The following is an 18,330-nucleotide window of genomic DNA, read 5'->3' on the forward strand; positions in this document are numbered from 1 at the left end:
CTTTCGTTTCTGGGACACACGTTTCTGGGTTCCAGGCCCACTCCAGGACACAGTCGCAAAACCCCAGAGGCTGGGGGTGTGTGGGAAAGCTGGGGGACAAGTGTGGGGATGATGAGTGGGGGGTGGGGGAGGTGAGTGGAGTGGGGAATGTGAGGGGCAGGTGTGGGGACGGTGGGTGTGTGTGGGGAAAGTGGGACTGTGTGGGAATGGTGGGGGTGTGTGGGGAAGGTGGGGGTGTGTGGGGAAGGTGGGGGAGTGTGGGGAATGTGGGGGGCAGGTGTGGGGACAAGTGTGGGGATGATGGGCAGGGGGTGGGGGAGGTGAGTGGGGTGGGGAATGTGTGGGGCAGGTGTGGGAACAGTGGGTGTGTGTGGGGAAAGTGGGACTGTGTGGGGATGGTGGGGGTGTGTGGGAATGGTGGGAGTGTGTGGGGAAGGTGGGGGTGTGTGGGGAAGGTGGGGGTGTGTGGGGATGTGTGGGTGTGTGGGGATGGTGGGGGTGTGTGGGGAAGGTGGGAGTGTGGGGGGAAAGTGGGGGTGTGGGGGAAGGTGGGGGTGTGTGGGGAAGGTGGGAGTGTGTGGGGAAGGTGGGGGTGTGTGGGGAAGGTGGGTGTGTGGGGATGGTGGGTGTGTGGGGATGGTGGGGGTGTGTGGGGAAAGTGGGGGTGTGTGGGGAAGGTGGGGGTGTGTGGGAAAGGTGGGTGTGTGGGGATGGTGGGGGTGTGTGGGGATGGTGGGGGTGTGTGGGGAAGGTGGGGGTGTGTGAGGAAGGTGGGAGTGTGTGGGGAAGGTGGGAGTGTGGGGGGAAAGTGGGGGTGTGTGGGGAAGGTGGGTGTGTGGGGATGGTGGGGGTGTGTGGGGAAGGTGGGAGTGTGGGGGGAAAGTGGGGGTGTGGGGGAAGGTGGGGGTGTGTGGGGAAGGTGGGAGTGTGTGGGGGAAGGTGGGGGTGTGTGGGGAGGGTGGGGGTGTGTGGGGATGGTGGGGATGGTGGGGGTGTGTGGGGAAGGTGGGGGTGTGCGGGGAGGGTGGGGGTGTGTGGGGAAGGTGGGGGTGTGTGGGGAAGGTGGGTGTGTGGGGATGGTGGGGGTGTGTGGGGAAGGTGGGGGTGTGTGGGTAAGGTGGGTGGAGGTGTGGGTCGTGGTCAGTGGGGTGATAATGTAGGGATGGAAGTGGAGAAGTGGGGTCCATCCAGTAAAGAGACCCACCTTTTCACCTGCTTCCCTCCTTGTGGACAATTCCAGTTTTCTCTTGGATGTAAGAACAGGACAAAGGGACCAAATCTTAAAATTAAAACCAGACCATTCTCAGGGAGAATATGGGAAACACTTCCTCACACAGATGATGGTATAAAGGATAGATTGGAATAGTTAGGTCATTATTTTGACCAGCACAGATGTGATGGGCCAAAGGGCACTTTTTTCCCATGCTGCACCTGTATAACTCTCTGACTCTAAGAATATAATTCTCTCTCATGAAAAGCAGTAGATATGAACTTAATTAACATGTTAACAATTACAAATCTGAGATTGATGGATTTTTATTGGACAACGGTATTAAGAAATATGGAAACTATTTGAGAGGAGCAGTGATATATTGGCAATGTCACTGGACTCACAATCAAGAGACCTCAAGGTATTGCCCTCGGGACATGATTCAAATTGCATCCTGGAAGTTGCTGGAATCCAAATTCAATTAGCAACCCTGGATTTAAAAGGTAATCTTAGAAATGGTAACCATCAAATCCAAAACAAAGAATCACGGATGCTGGAAACCTAAAACAAGAATAGAAACTGCTGAAGAAACCCAGCAGGTCTGGCAGCATCTGTGGTGCGAAAACAGAGTTTATATTTTGGGTCCAGTAACTCTGCTTCTGAAGAAGGGTCACTGGGACCTGAAATGTTAACTCTGCTTCTCTCTCCACGGATGCTACCAGACCTGCTGGGTTTCTCCAGCAATTTCTGTTTTTGTTATTAAAAACCCGTCTGCTTCACTCATGCCCTTTAAGGAAGGAATGGTGATCCTTATCTGCTGTGGTGTCCATCTGGTTCCTCTAGAGAGGTCTATCAAGCCATTCATTTCAATTTCAATTAAGGATGGACAACAAATAATGAAATTATATATAATATTAGTAAAGCTGGAGAGGGTTCAGAGGATGCTGCTGGGTACGGAGGCTTTGAGTTGTAAGGGGAGGTTGGATCGGCTGGGACTTTTTTCACTGGAGTGCAGGAGGTGACCATACAGAGGCTTATAAAATTAAGAGGGGTAGGGAAGGTGGGGGTGTGAGGGGAATGTGGGAGTGTGTGGGGAAGGTCGGGGTGTGTGGGGAAGGTTTCTTTTCCCTGGGGGGGGGGGGGGGGGGGGGGGGGGTGATTTCAAGACTATTTTTAAGGCAAGAGGACAAAGATTTTAAAAAGACATGTGGGGCAATATTTTTACACAGAGAGTGGTTCATGTGTGGAATGGACTTCTGAGGAAGTGGATGCAGTTAAAGTTACAATGTTGAAAAGACATTTATACATGAATAAGCAAGTTTCGGAGGGAGATGGGTCAAGCGCAGGTAGGTGGGACTAGTTTAGTTTGGGATTATGGTTGGCATGGACTGGTTGGATCGAAGGGTCTGTTCCTGTGCTGTGTGACTCTATAACAATTGTTGGTTTGGCTAACTTCTCAGTCCATCAAAGAATTAAAGAAACACACCTCTCCATCCCTTACCCATTACTACTGTTGGCTCAAAGGACCAAATGGCCTACTCCTGCACCTATTGTCTATTGTCTACTTGCCAACTGCACCCCCATGAAAGAAAAGCAAATAGATGAAGCTAAGATACAGGTTGGCTGAGATCTCATTAAATGGTTTTGAGGGGGTGAATGGCCTCCTCAGTTCAATGTTGCATCAGAACATTCCTGATGCTGCTTGAAAGGCTGTGCTTTTCCAGCACCACACTTTTTGACAATGTTGCTGATAGTCCCATGTAACTTAGCCCAGGGACAACTCCTATCAGTTCCCAGTTACTTATCCACAGCACAAAAAAGTATCCAAAATTTGGCAGTTTAATTTGGAAAGTCCTTAAGACTAGTTGGCAGGGGACCTGGGAATGTCAACAGTGATGGATTGGAGATTTTCTATTGAAGATGCTGTTGGCACATGAAGGGTTGGAGTAAAGGCACTTTCTCTCTGTGCGACGTGGAATATTTTTTGTTGATTATTTCTGTGTGAAATGTACACTTCACTGGCAAGAGCCCTTTAAATGCTTTTCCAACCACCCCTGCCACGATATTAATATGCCAATCGTACAACTTTCATTGTCAATTCTCCTGGTGTCTGCACATAAATCACTAGATTTATTCAATTCACTTTCACAAGTCACTGTGCTGGAATTGAACTCTAGAGTCTCGAGGTGATGGCTCCTGTACTGTGGCAATGTTGTGCCCTGACTGGGTTTTATATATGTGTTTCCCACAACAGCAGACAGGGGAAAACTGTTGCCAGTGAATGGGAGGTGAGGATCTAGAATGAGGACAGGGCACAGATTGAGTCAATTGACAAAAGAGCAATGCACCATGGGGAGGACCACGCAGCGAGTGGTTGGGAAAGATTGCATGACAGTGTGGAGAAGCTGATTTAATCAAAGCTTTTAAGGTGGAATTGGGTCATTGTCTGAAAAAGGTAGGTGGGGAGGAACCTGAGAATGGCACATTGTTCAGTTGGAGAGCCAGTACACAAATGATAGGCTGAATTCTGCCCTCCATCAGTTCTCTGATTTCTCTGATTTTATTCAGACGATCCCAGTAAAGAGCAGAAGTGCCTTGCTTCCTTATTACAACAAAGATACGATGGAGGCTGGTATCAAAAAATAACTTTTGTTGTCTTATTCCTCCAACGTGATGCCCTATGATTTTTGGTCTTCCATGAACAATGCAAAGAGATTATTATTTCTGTATGACTGTCCCTTCCTGAATGGCCTTTCACCCTCAGGTAGCAGGCCTCCCCATGTTAATGTTTCAACCTGCCCCCTAACCTGTACTCAAAAAGGCATTGATCCCTCCAGTAGCACCCTAATTCTTCACCTATAACCCCCTTCCGATACCATTCCTTATCCAATCACCTGTCCTTCTCCAGGATCCTAGTGTAGATTTAGCACAACTTTGGCAGGACAGACATGATGGACTGAAGGGCCCTTCTATACTTACAATTCTATGAGTATCCTCTTGACGTCATCTCTAATCTTGCCTTCCCTCCAATACATAGAAATATAGAAACATAGAAGATAGGAGCAGGAGGAGGCCATTTGGCCCTTCGATCCTGCTCTGTCATTCATCACGGTCATGGCTGATTGTCCAACTCAATAGCCTCATCCTGCTTTCTCCCTGTAACCTTTGATCCCATTCGCCCCAAATGCTATATCTAGCCACCTCTTGAATACATTCAATATTCTTTAGTCAGAGAGTAATAGGCACTCGGAACGCACTGTCTGCAACAGTAGTAGACTCGCCAACTTTAAGGGCATTTAATTGGTCATTGGATAAAGATATGGATGAAAATGGAATGGAACACCAAGGGCCGAAAGGCCTGTACTGCGCTGTCATGTTCTATGTTCTATACTAGCATCAACTACTTCCTGTGGTAATGAATTCCACAGGCCCCCCACTCTCTGAGTGAAGAAATGTCTCCTCATCTCCGTCCGAAACAGTCCATCCTGAATCCTCAGACTGTGACCCCGGTTCTGGATACACCCACCATCCTCTCTACATCTGCCCTTTCTCGTCCTGTGAGAATTTTACAAGTCTCTATGAGATCCCTGCTCATTTGTCTGAATTCCAGTGAAAACAATCCTAATCTAATCAACCTCTCCTGATATGTCAGTCCCACCATCCCTGGAATCAGCCTGGGAAACCTACTGTCCCATGAGGAATGGCAACAGATTGCATCGCTACTTTGTGAACTCTTATTGTGACACAATGCATGTATGCCATCAGAAATTGCTTGGTGTATACACATATACTCCAATTTATTGTATAATCTGTAGTTGTGTTTTCAAATTCCACTCTCTTTCTCTGTACATCCGTCTGAGATCTCTGCTCTTGTCCAATTACAGTGTCACATATATTCCTGATTTGAAATGACTCCAGAATTAATCACCATGTCTCCAGCTGCCCAGACCTTGAACCCTAAACTTTGCTTGACTTTCACCATTCAAGCAACTTTCTACCTATTTTCCCAAACATTGGGCATCCATTCTAATATCTTCTTATCTGGTGATATAGATGCAAGTGTGTGTGACTGTGTGTGTGTTTGTGAGTGAATGTGTATGCGTGTGCGTGTGTGTGTGCACATGTGAGTGTGTGTGTGTGTGTGTGTGAGTGAGTGTGTATGTGCGTGAGTGAAAGTGTGTGTTTATCTGTCTGAGTGTGTGAGTGTATACACGTGCGTGTGTGTGTATGTGCATATGTGTGTGTGCGAGTGAGTGTGTGTGAGTGAGTACATGTGTGAGTGATTGTGTGTGTGTGTATGCGCGCCCGCGTGAATGAGAGTGTGTGTCTGTGTGTGTTTGTTAGTGTGTGTGTGTGTGAATGTGTACGTGTACATGCATGTGTGTATGCATGTGTGAGTGAGATTGTGCATGTGTTTGTGTGTGTGTGTGTGCGTGTGTGCGTGTGTGCACGTGCATGCATGTCTGTGTGTGCGCGCGTGTGCATGCAGTGAGTATAATTGAGCCTGGTCTGGGGTTTACTGCACAACATTAAACCTGGCCAAGATGGGTTCCTGGTTTCAATATGCTAATGGGTTGAAATTGTCCAATTTTTCATTTGACCCAGAGGGCTGGGTTTTCTTAAATATGGATTTCTGATTCTCTCAAGAGATCACGTAACTTTTGGATGGATATATTGTGAAGAACTGAGTAACACAGTGTTGGACAGTCTGCATGGTCTTTTCCTGTTTGACATTGCCTTGAAATGATTCATTTCCCACAGTGAAGTTATGACCAGCAAGCCGTTGTTGCAAGACTTTAAAATATTTATTGTGTGGTGTCTGTTTCACAGCTGTGGAGGTGGTGAGGGAGGAACAGGAGGGGAGACGGGGCAGGGCTAGTGAGAGCTAACTCACCGAAGTGAATGCCAGTTCTGTAAGCAACTCTTCATAGAACCCTTTAGGAGTAATCACCAGAGGAATTTTCTCTTTCTTCTTTCAGGTTAAGCATGCTAATCGTGCCTCTTCATATTGGCTGGCTCTGTCTGTGCTTGGCTTCTGCTGCATCTCTACACGAGACAGGTAGGTTTACGACCTAGGCCTTTGGAGGATAAATTGCAAGCAATCAAAGGGATATTCAGTTCAATGCACACCTCTGATTAACTCAGACAATACTGGCACATTTCCATGGAGACAGGCAGATTGGCAAGTGTCCAGCCTTAAGAAAGAAACTGCAATTTTTTGTGGCATGTCTCTCAACCTCAGAATGGTCTTTATGGCTAATAAGATCCTTCTGAAATATGGACAGGACTGTAGTGCAGGAAATGCAGTAGTCAATTAGCTCAGAGTAAACTTCTACAGACCGGGACAAACTAAATAATCACCTAATCCCTCGTTACAGCATAGTTATGTGGGATATAGGTAAAGTAGTGTTACTTCTGCAATTCTATTTACTTATACAAAGTAAATGAACTCACATCAGTGTGTAATTGTTTTAGCCAAGAGCTGAGTCCACAAGAATGGAAACTATGTGGAGGAAATACAAAATTGTTTTTGTATTAGCTAAAATTGTATGCCAGAATGAAACGTGACTGCAAAACAATGGTAGATATTACAGACGAATAGATAAGATGCTGTGAAGGGATGAAGTTAAGCTAAATACGCCTGTACAAACAGTAGGTATAAACATCTGTTTCCCACTTTTACAGAAACACAGGAACAACCCCCAATTAAAAGGGTCATAAGGATCAGGGGGAGGTACAGATGGAGGGAGTAGATAACGGTGAAGAAAGGATATGCCTAACAATGACCCACAGCGAGATGAGGTCAAACGGCCTTGTGAGGCCAGAAATAAGCATTTTGTCACAGACAAGGCCGGACTAGGCAAGAGGTAAACAGGAGTAATAGGTGCCGGTCTTAGGGAAGTGGAAGATGTAAACAGGGGAGGAGCAATGAAAAACAAAGAAACCAAATTATATAAATATCGTGTATTAATTGAATTTAGTGTGTGTGTCCCTTGCCTTGTAGACACTGGACATCACACCCTCTTACAAGAGTAAAATAAAGGACACTACTGATTCAGATTTTGTCTCGGACTGCAATTATTGAAGTGTGTGAGCTTTGTTTCTCACAGTTATTTACCTGGATATGAAGAAACTCTACTTATCGGGGGAATCGCTAACAATTGGAGAGAGCAGGGGTGCATCAGTTCAGCTTTAATGTCTTGTCCAAAAAGATGGTATCTCTAGCAGTGTTGCTTTCCCCCAGCACTGCACCACAGTATCAGCTTGGATCATGGGATTTAATTATCTGGATTTGGCATTGAACTTGCTTTGTCCTGAAGAGGAAAGGCTAGGGTTCTCCCTGGAGTCTCCTTTATACGTTTGTCTCTTAATACCAGAGAAACCTATGAGCTGGTCATTACCACGTTGCTGTTTGTGGGAGCTTACTGTGCACAAATTGACAGCTGCCTTTCCCAAACTACAACGGTGCCTCCACTTCAAAACGTTATTCATTGGCCGTGCAGCGATTTGAGTTGGCCCACTCTATGCTAAACAAATGCAAGTTCTCTCTTTTATGTGAACCTTTGATCAGGAGATTTTCTGAAGTTCCAACAATTACCTACTGACAGATTAAAAAGTGAAACAGGTTCTGTTAATACTGAATTAAGTCGCCTTGAATATACGAAGAATTTATAAGTCTGTACAAAATCTAAAGATCCACAGAAAGGAACAGCCAAAGATTGGCATTAAAGCTTAAACGCTGATTATTCAGCCAAGGAAACTAACCACTCGATTCTAAGGTACAGTTTGAACCTTAGTGAAGCTAATAGGTTTGCCACAAGGAGTTAGTGTCAGTTATGAAAATGGACTAATCTGACAGGGATTATAATGAGCTGGATTACACTCCCCAAGATGATGCTGTTGGATCCTCAATGTCCATTCCAGGATTGCAGTCTTATGACCTCTTGTACTTTCTGCCTTACACAATAATCACAACCTCTCTGATTTCACAGCATTATGCATTACATTCCCTGATATTAAATTACATTGCAGCTCAATGCTTTTGCTCTTTAAACCTGAGTTAGCTTCAGTTGGCAGCTTGTCCATTCTGCCTTATCCCTGGTGAACAGTGAACTATCCTGGCTTCCCTTGCTCAGTAACTGTGCAGCTTATCAACCTGTTAACTTGCTGATAAAGCATCATATCAATTGGCACGTCTGAAGCTGGAGGAGACCACTGTCCCTCTAGTTCCACAACTTCACAACGTCAAATAAAAATACTTTTTCAAGATGATCATTTAAATACTTTAGCTATCTCATGATTTAAACAAGATCTATCAACCAGGTTTCTTAATCAACACCGTTACTGGTTTAATATCAAAACAAAGCCTACTCAATGACGATGTAAAATTTGTTTAACATACACAGTAATATCGAGTCAAAAAGTGTGGTGCTGGAAAAGCACAGCAGGTTAGGCAACAACCAAGGAGCAGGAGAATTGACATTTCAGGCATATGCCCTTCATCAGGAATGTGGAGGGGAATGTGGGTTGAGAGATAAATAGGGGGTGCTCATCCCCCTTCCTCCTCCATGTTCCTGATGAAGGGTTTATGCCTGAAACGTTGACTCCCCTGCTTCTCGGATGCTGCCTGACCTGCTGTCCTTTTCCAGCGCCAACCTTTTTGACTCTGACTCCCCCAGCATCTGCAGTCCTCACTTTCTCCTTTACACAGTAATATAGAAGTGTAACTGTATAGCCCTCTAAATATTCCCAAAACTCATACCACAAGCACTCTTCAGAATAAGAGGGGGTAAAAAAAAAATTGTTTTGTAGACATTGGCTTTCTGAAAAAATAAACACTTTGGCTAATGGGTTATTCTTGAAGGCAAACAAATAAAGCGTAGAATGTTCTGATGTTGTTCTGATGCTCAGACACATGTGGTCAAGTCATGGTGTCTGAGAGGTCTTTGCAGATACAGCTTGATCAGGAAGTACATTTTTGAGATATTCATTCAATCACTCTTCCAAGACATCAGTGTTTCCTCTGAGCTGATATAGAGGGTGTCTTTTCAGAAATGGGAGGGATCTACTGGGCAGCCTGTTCTTAGCAAGTTTTTCTCCAACTCCCCTTACTATTAGCAGCTTTCCCTCCACCTCAACCAGATATAAACAAGAACATTCTCAAAGCCAGTCAATCTTCAAAACAGTCCCAGCAGAATCTCTATCAAAGCAAGCAGTTATCATCAATCATGTGATATCTAGGAAGCCTTATTAAAATTTCTCCAATCTTCACCATGACCTTTCAACAAACTCTTTTAAAGAAACCAATCCAGGTACACTCACAAAATGTGAAATAAATCAATTTTCCACAACCCTTCAAAATGTTAGTCCTCCAAACAATATTCAATATGAAGCAACTTCATAATACAATCAATGTCCAACCCCAGGCTCATTCTTTAAAAAATTAATGGAATCTTTTTCCTGATACATTAGATCTGGATCTTAATTACATTTACCCACCTTTGTGTTATAACTTTTCCCTTACAAAATCTTATTCTTTAACAAATCAATTGAGTTGGTCATGTGGAAACAGTGTTTTGAATTCACTCCTTCCAATATTTGTCAGTCTGTGCAGATATGATGAGCTGAATGCTCTTTGTAAAGTTGTAAAACTCTATGATTTCTTTGAAACTGTCTCGATCTAATTTGAAGATTCTGCCCTCTTGTTCTGATTTCCATCCCCCCAGCCCCCAAAGAAAGACAAAATTAACATGTTTGAATTGTCTTTCTCATTGACTGAATCTCTGAAGCCAAACCAAGGACTCCTCATATGCTGAGGTTAAGATGATTAATCCACCACTTCGACTACAGAAAGACCACCACTCAGTAACATCCAGCATTGTTTATGTCCTTCTGCAAGTACAAAAGAGATTTGTACTGAGGTCTCAGCATGCTGGAAAACTCTGCAGGTCTGTGGAGAGAGAAAAACAGAAATAATGTTTTAGATCAACATGCTCCACTTTTGGAGGTTGGCTGTGTAGGAGCACTGTAGCTGTTTAGCAAGGACAATGGTGGTTCAGTTTAAACATTTCAGTTAGATCACCCTCACCCAACCAAACTCAAAGAAACGCGAGACAGGTTTATTCCATCCTGGACTCATAAGGTAAACCCTCCCAGACCAATATACCTTTCATGAGGCCCTGAACTGCAGGGGGTGTGAGCTTCAACACTGTTCCTCCAGCTGGAGGCAGCTCCAAGGCCACCTGGGAACCATAGACATCTCCAGAGGATGGGCCACTGCCCTCATGCCAAGATCCTAGTGATAGTATCTTCGAAAGCTGGCAGGTGAAGTCAAGGTGCTTTCCCTAACACCACACCCCACCCCCACTCCTCTAGCCTACCCCCCCTCCCAGTTGGGGAGATAGTCTACTTTTAAATGACTGCTCTGGAGGAGTGCTCAGGGCTAAGACTGCAGTTGCTTCAGGAGTGACAGAGGCAAGCCAGGAAGATGAGAGAGAATCCTGCGTTTCAAAAATGTTGACCGACTTGCTTAGTCTCGGGTGAAGGCTCACTTTCAGAATGTCTGACAAGGTGATACCCATAAAGTTCGAACAGGACTAGGCAGTATAAATGTAGGAAGGAGCTTCCCAATGACTGGGAAGTGGAGAACCAGGGGTCACAGTCTAAGGATATAGGGTAAGCCATGTTCGACTGAGATGAGGAGAAATTTCTTCACTCAGAGATGGTGAGCTTATGGAACTGACTACCACAGTAAGCAGTTGAGGTCAAAACATTGAATGTATACAAGAAAAAGATAGAAATATATTTTGGAGATAAATAGGCTGAAGGGTATGGGGAGAAAGCAGGAACAGGGAATTAAATTTGATGAGGAGCCATGATTACATTGAATGGAGGGGTAGGTTCAAAGGGCGGAATGGCCTATTCCTGCTCCCAGTTTCTATGTTTCCATGTTTGTTGTTCGACATGTAAAATTGCCTTTCTTTTGGCCATTGACCAAGTGTTTATTTCTCCTTCAGCACCCATAGGGGACGATGAGAAGATAGTGAACATAAAGAAGGTCCAACACCTGCCGGTGGTCAGGGGATTATCGGACTCAGCACTCCTTCCCTGTGTCTTCTCCGTGCTTCCAAGCTCGGCCATCGACCCTTCATTGCTCCCTGACCCCCCGCGCATCAAGTGGACTAAAGTCTTGCTCGAAGGTGGTAGCCGGAAGGAAATCCCTGTGCTGGTGGCCAAGAACAACACGGTGAAGTTAAACCCGGCCTATCAGGGCCGTGCCAGTCTGCCTGGCTATGGCCCCTACCACTACAATGCCAGCCTCGAGATTGTCTCTCTGCAAGCAAGCGACACAGGCATCTACCAGTGTGAAGTGGTTGTGGGGATTGATGATGAGCAAGACACAGTGCCTCTAGAGGTCCTGGGTAAGTGGAGGAAAAGTGGTTAGGGCAGAATTTCGCCCTATCTCTAATTGCCCTTGAACTGTGTTTTTGTTCCTTCATCCATGGGATGAGGGCATCTCTGGCCAGGCAGAATTTACTGCCCATTCCTAATTGCCCAGAGGACAGTTAGGAGTCAACCACATTGGAGTCACATGTAGGCCAGACCAAGTAGGGAAGATAGTTTCCTTCCCTAAAGGGCATTAGTGAACCAGATGGGTTTTTCAGACAATTGGCAATGGATTCATGGTCATCATTAGACCCTTAATTCCAGATTTTTATTGGATTCAGATTTCACCATCTGGCGTAACGGGATTTGAATCTGTGTCCCCAGAACATTACTTAGGTCTCTAGATTGACAGTCCAGCAATAATACCACTCGACCATCACCTCTCCTCAATGGTTGCCCATTTCAGAGGGCAGTTAAGAGTCAACTGCATTGCCGCAGATCTGAAGTCACAGTAGGCCAGACCAGGTCAGGGTGACAGACTTCTTTCCCTCAAAGACTTTAGTGAACCAGATGGCTTTGAACAACAAGTGATGATAATTTCGTGATCACCGTCACACATGGATAGGTCTAAATCTAGCTTTTTAAAATCGACTTGGAATTCCACTTGCTGCCAAAGTGGGATTTGGCCTACGGGTTTCTATATTAAGAGTACAATGACATTACGGTGAAGTGAGGGCAGAGGAGGTTCAACAGACTAGGATGGCAGGTTTGTTGGATGAGGAAAGATTGGGTCAACTTGCCCTGGAATCACTGGAGTTTCGAAGACTGAGAGGGGATCTTGCATAAAATTCTGACAGGACAGAAAGACTGCCCACACAGATGCCATTTCCCTCAGACTGTGGTGTCCAGAACAAGGAGTCAAAATCTCAGGATATACAGTTAGCCATTTCGGACAGAGATGTAAAGAGACGTCTTCGCTCTGATGGTGCTGGAACCTCCTGCCTTAGAAGGCTGTGGAAGCAAAGCACATTGAATATATTTTGAGAAATAAATACATTTCTAGAGGTTAAAGATGTCAAGAGGGCATGGGGAGAGAGCAGGAATGTGGCGTTGAGATAGAGGATCAATCATGGTGGAATGGATTAATGGTCTAAATGGCTCCTATCTCAGTTCCCCACAATGTGATACAAATATGTAGAATAAACCAGAGGCACTCCTTCAATAACAAACAAAAGAGCTCACATTTATCTAATGCCTTTCACAACCTCAGGATACCAGAAAGTGTTTTGAATTTGCAGTGTCCACACTGTTGTAAATGAAGGTGTGGGAATCGAGCTGTGTAGAGCTAACTCCCCGAAACAACAATGAGATAAAGTCCGAAGTCACACGACACCAGGTTATAGTCCAATAGGTTTATTTGAAATCACAAGTTTTTGGAGCAGCAGTCGGACTACAACCTGGTGTCATGTGACTTCTGAGTTTGTCCACCCCAGTCCAGCACCGGCATCTCCACATCAGTGAGACAATGATCACATCTAGTGACATTAGTTGAGGATGAAATATTGACTTGGTCACTTCCCGAAATGCTTCAAAATCTCAACATGGGACTTGGCTTAACATAACACTCTAGGAGACAGCTCCTTTGACAGTGCAGCACTTCCTGACTACAGCAGTGGGACTGACAGTGTAGATCTTCTGCTCAGGTCTCATACCTATGATCCCTCACTCAGACAGTGCTACTGGTGGAGCCATGTCTGCCACCCCAGCCACGGTGTGGCTCACCACTGGAGACAATCAGCAGCTCCAAAAGGAACAGATAATGTCAACCTTGGCTTTAGGTGGGTCGGACAGGGAGGTGGGACACCAGGCAGCAAAGAGATCCTGGGGAAGAATAAATTCTTGCAAGCGATTCCAAAGCTGTAAAGATTCTTGAGAACTCAAGCCTTTCCTCGCCAACCAATTTGGGAAACTGCCAATCTCCATTGCTCTCACCCTTAGAGGGTCTCAGTAATGACCAGCCGAATCGGGGGTTGCTCTCACACTCCTCCTGGTGGCTGGCCCCAGAATGACATGATCATGTCCCTCTGCATCACTTAATGAATGATCATTGTCCTGATCAAAAATCCTTGAAGGCGCAGGATCCACAATACTGACAATTTGACAGTCTACCCAGTGGTGTCGTCAAGACTTGACTAGGCCCATCCGTACAAAGTTCAGTGAGGTGCCAATAATGGTAGACAATAAAGGTAAAGTCACCATAGTCATACCAGACCACAGGGCTGCTCTCCCAATAGAGAGAGATGCTTCCTGGTGGTTTAACCTGAGGGGCACTGTGTCTTGGACAAGGGGAAAGGTTGAGAAGGAAAGTCCTTCGTGGCCAGTGCTGGAATTGAACCCACACTGTTGGTATCATACTATGTCACAAATGAACTAACTACCCCCCTAGTAATTAATAACCCTGTGCTAAATTGGGGACTTTAAAGTCCTGACTAAAAATATTAAAACTCTGTAAAGTTCTTCCCAGAGAAGGAGAGGTCAAAATGAATGACTGCTCATGAAAAACCTCATGAGGTGTAAGGGGAGCTGCCACCCCCACCCCCTTTATCTGCAGCTTCCCCCACACCCACCTCCAGTCCTGAAGAAGGGTTATACCCGAAACATCGACTTCTCCACCTCCTGATGCTGCCTGGCTCGCTGTGTTCTTCCAGCCTCCTGCCTGCCTGTCTGCCCTGGATTCCAGCAGCTGCTGTTTTTGTCTCCATCGAAGATGAAGTGCCCCATGCCCACCAACCTTCCACATTCCCTCTACCACTGACGCTCAGTAACAGCAGTGTGTACCATCTACAAGATACACTGCAACGATTCACCAAAGTTCCATTGACAACATCTTCCATTTCCACAGTCTCTGCCTGGAGAAATAAAGTGGATGAGAACATCATCATCTTCAAGCTCCCCTCCAAGTCATTTACCATCCTGGCTCGGAAATATAGCGCCGTTCCTTCAGTGTCACTGGGTTAAAATCCTGGAACTCCCTCCCCAAGGGCATTGTCGATCTTCCCACGGCAGGGGGACCGCAGTGGTTCAAGAAAGCAGCTCAGTGCCGCCTTCCAATGGGCATTTCTAAAGATGGGTGATGAGACCTGGACTCGGCAGCAATGCCAACATCTCATGAATGAATTTAAAATGTATTGCTCCCCTCCCCGTAATCCTTGCTGTCTCTGTGAGGGGTACAGGGGTGGAGAGCAGTGAAATTCGACGGAAAAACTGGGAACTTTGCTACCTCTGTCTTCATCCACACAAGTCCTCATTCCCCCTATCCCTTCCCTGTGCTCGCTGGCCTATGTTGATTCTGAACCTGGCAACACCTCGAGCTTAGATTTCACAGCCGGGTTTTCAAATCACTCCATCCCTGTAATCTCCTCTGGTCCTGCTGAGGTCTCAGCACTGCTCTGAATCTGACACATCCCCAATTCTTACCACTCACAGTTAACGGCTCAAACCTCAAGCCCTGGAATTCCCCGGCAGCTCCCGTCCTTTAATACCTACCTTCAAACCTACCTCTTTGACCAGATGTTTAATCACTGGTCCCAAAACCTCTTCACCTGTCTTTGTGTAAATATTTTCTTGATAACAGTCTTTTGAGGCACATCAAAGCCACCACATTCAAGGCACTAAATAAATTCCAACAAAAACAGAAGTTGCTGAAAAAGCTCAGCAGATCTGGCAGCACCTGTGGAGAGAAATCAGAGTTAATATTTCAGGTCCTCAGTTCTGAGGAAGGGACACCGGACCTGAAACGTTAACTGTGATTTCTGTTCACGGATGCTGCCAGATCTGCTGAGCTTCTGCAGCAATGTCTGTTCTTGTTTCTGATTCGCAGCATCTGCATTTCTTCCGGATTTTACTAAATAAATACTGGGGTTGCTGTTTTTGATCACTGACGGGTTGTTTGAGGTGGCACAGGGTTCCATCACTCAACTCCAGACCCTGAGGAAAACGATGAGCAGGAGAATTTTGCAAACAATCCGAAACTCCAGCAACTTCCACCGCACTGACTGGAAAGAGTTAATAGTGCTCAGTAACCATAGCGACCAGTAATAGTAACTCACAATAACAGACTGGGCCACATTCATCTAAAGATTGCATGTTCTATCTGCCCTGATTGAATGACATGAGAAAATAATGTATACTTCAGAAGCATGAGTGGTTAATGACCTTCTTCCTAACACATTGACATTAGATTACAGCTATGAGGTCCCTGCTTGGTGCCTGCTGTTATTTATAAAATATGGTTTCTGTTCTATGTGGGTGTTGTGATCAGCTCTCTATTGCAACTGACTGGCAGCTGCCAGTATATTCTGCGGGTATGGGACATCGTGACGGGACTAATAAATGCCAGTCATTACTGCAACCACAACGAGAATTAACCTGCAGCTGGGTTGCAGCGGGTTCTGTGTCTCTGTGTTCAGGGACAAGAAGCCGGTACACTGCCTCACTTGTTGTTTAAAACCATCTCAGGATGACCCACAGTGCGGTCATTATAGGTAACGTGGCACAGCAAGATCCCACAAATAGTACACTGATGATGACTAAGGGATTTGCTTCGTTTTGAGAATAAAACTGACCGGCACCTGGGGAATACTCCTCCTCGGAGCGAGTTAGTGCAGAAGCTGGAATCTGAACTGGAAACAACGAATGTTGGAGACCACAGCGGGTCAGGCAGAGTCCGTGGGTGCTGTGATCGCCAGCATTTTTTATTTCCAGCAAACCCCTCCTGCTGATTTTCAAAATGGGTGCTGCTGGATTATGGTTTTCATATTTCTGCATCCACCTCCCCCACCCCCCGCCCCACCCCACACACCCAGAGTTCTGATAGGGTTACAGCGCTGTCTCCAAACGTTCACAACCTGCCTTTATATAGCTCTTTGAGCACAGTAACATGTTCAAGGTTTGCGGAAAGATTTATAGCTCGGATGCGTGTTGCCATGGTTGTGGGAATGTTCGCTGAGCTGGGAAGTTGACTTGTAGACATTTTGTCCCTTGTCTAGGTGACATCTTCAGTGCTTTGGAGCCTCCTGTGAAGCATTGCTGTACTGTGTCTTCTGGGATTTATTTGGTTCCATTCCTGCTGCTCCTAGTTGCTGGTTCTGGTTGTTCATTGCACTGGCCGATATATTGGGTCTCAGTCTATGTGCTTGTTGATGGAGTCTGTGGATGAGTGCCGTGCTTTGAGGAAGCTCCTCTGTTTAGCTTGTTCTATGATGGTTGTGCTGTCCCAATAGAATTTGTGGTCCTTGTCATCTGTGTGTGTGGCTGCTAGGGACAGCTGGTCGTGACGTTTCGTTGGTGTTTGTGGTTGCGGATTGCTATTTGTCTGCCTGTTTGCCTTTAGAGTATTTCCTGCAGTCTCTGCATGGAATCCTGTAAATTACATTAGTCTTACACATGATAGGAATTGGGTCTTTTGTTCTGGCGAGTTGTTGTCTGAGCATGGCACTCATCCATGGGCTCCATCAATCAACACATAGAGCTCGACCCAATATACCAGCCACTATGATGAACAACTGGAACCAGCAACCAGAGGCAGCAGGAACAGAGGCAAATAAATTCCAGAAGACACAGTACAGGAGTGCTTCACAGGAGCCTCCAAAGCCCTGAAGATGTCACCCAGACAGGGGACAAAACATCTGCAATCAACTTCCTAGCTTGGCAAACATACCCACAACCACGGTAATACCATGTCCCAAGGCGCTTCAGGGGAGTGCTATCCAATAACATTTGACATTGAACTACATGAGAAATTGGAAATGATGATCAAAAGGTTTGGTCAAAGAATTTCTTAAAGGGAAAAGAGAGGATGGGAGATTCAGGGTCAATGCCACCAATGGTGGAACAATTAAGATCAGGGACGTGAATGTTAGTCTGGATTGTTTCCTCAACATTCAGCAGAGGGACTGGAACTTGAGATTTCCAGCTTGCAAAGGATTTCTCCCATAAGGTTCTTTGCCGGTTGCTGTCCTCGTGTGTAGTAGTGTTGCAGGGACTTCCATGTGAGCATCTTCAGCATCGCTCAGGGTCCCACCCTGAGGGTGGATGGGTTTACAAGTCGGTCACACACTTCGCTTTGAGAGCTCAATGAATCCTGAGTTCTCTCTGCAGTTTCACCTTGTGGGAAGGGGATCTCTACGGAGCCTCTGTCCACTATCTGCCTTCACCCCCTACTCTGCCACTTCATCGTCATGATATTTATCTATCCCTGAGCTCTCTGCTCTAGAATGGAATAGAATAGCCTTTATGGTTCATATTTTACAGGCCCCACTTTCCCAGCAGCTCAGCTCAATCCCTCTCTATGAAGCAGACATACATCTCTCTCTTTCTCTCTCTCTCTGCAGGCATAGGCAGGTTTGAAAATCAATAAGAGGCTTGCTCTGTCCATTAGTTCCTTGCTCCCATAGATTTTTTCACTTTAACTGCTCTATTTGTTTCCATCAAACATGATGGTGTCACTGGTGAGAAGGCCTAGCTGAAGGGGTGACAGAAGTCAAGTCCATTAAAAATTTCAGGGGAACAAGCCACTGTCACAAGAACCAGGAGCAGGAAGAGGCCATTCAGCCCCTCGATGCTGCTCTGCTATTTAATAGCGTCATGGCTGATGTCATCTTGGTTTCAACTCCACTTTCCTGTCCATCCTCCATAACCCTTCAATCCGTTACTCATTAAAAATCCATCTGTCT

The 18,330-nt window shown here is 45.7% G+C and overlaps 1 protein-coding gene across 1 annotated transcript in view; it reads left to right on the plus strand.

Moving 5' to 3' along the window:
- ncanb (neurocan b) overlaps positions 1–18,330 on the plus strand; it is a 264,974-nt gene that overhangs the window by 56,621 nt on the left and 190,023 nt on the right. Inside the window, exons 2-3 of the mRNA XM_043721435.2 lie at positions 6,190–6,269; positions 11,227–11,631. Of these exons, the coding sequence (XP_043577370.2) occupies positions 6,197–6,269; positions 11,227–11,631 (478 nt within the window). The 5' untranslated portion in view covers positions 6,190–6,196. The remainder of the gene's footprint in view (positions 1–6,189; positions 6,270–11,226; positions 11,632–18,330) is intronic.

The sequence above is a fragment of the Chiloscyllium plagiosum genome, unplaced genomic scaffold (assembly GCF_037043375.1).
Source record: "Chiloscyllium plagiosum isolate Xiang-an unplaced genomic scaffold, Cpla_swu_hap1 HiC_scaffold_28, whole genome shotgun sequence".
Classification (NCBI taxonomy): Eukaryota; Metazoa; Chordata; class Chondrichthyes; order Orectolobiformes; family Hemiscylliidae; genus Chiloscyllium; species Chiloscyllium plagiosum.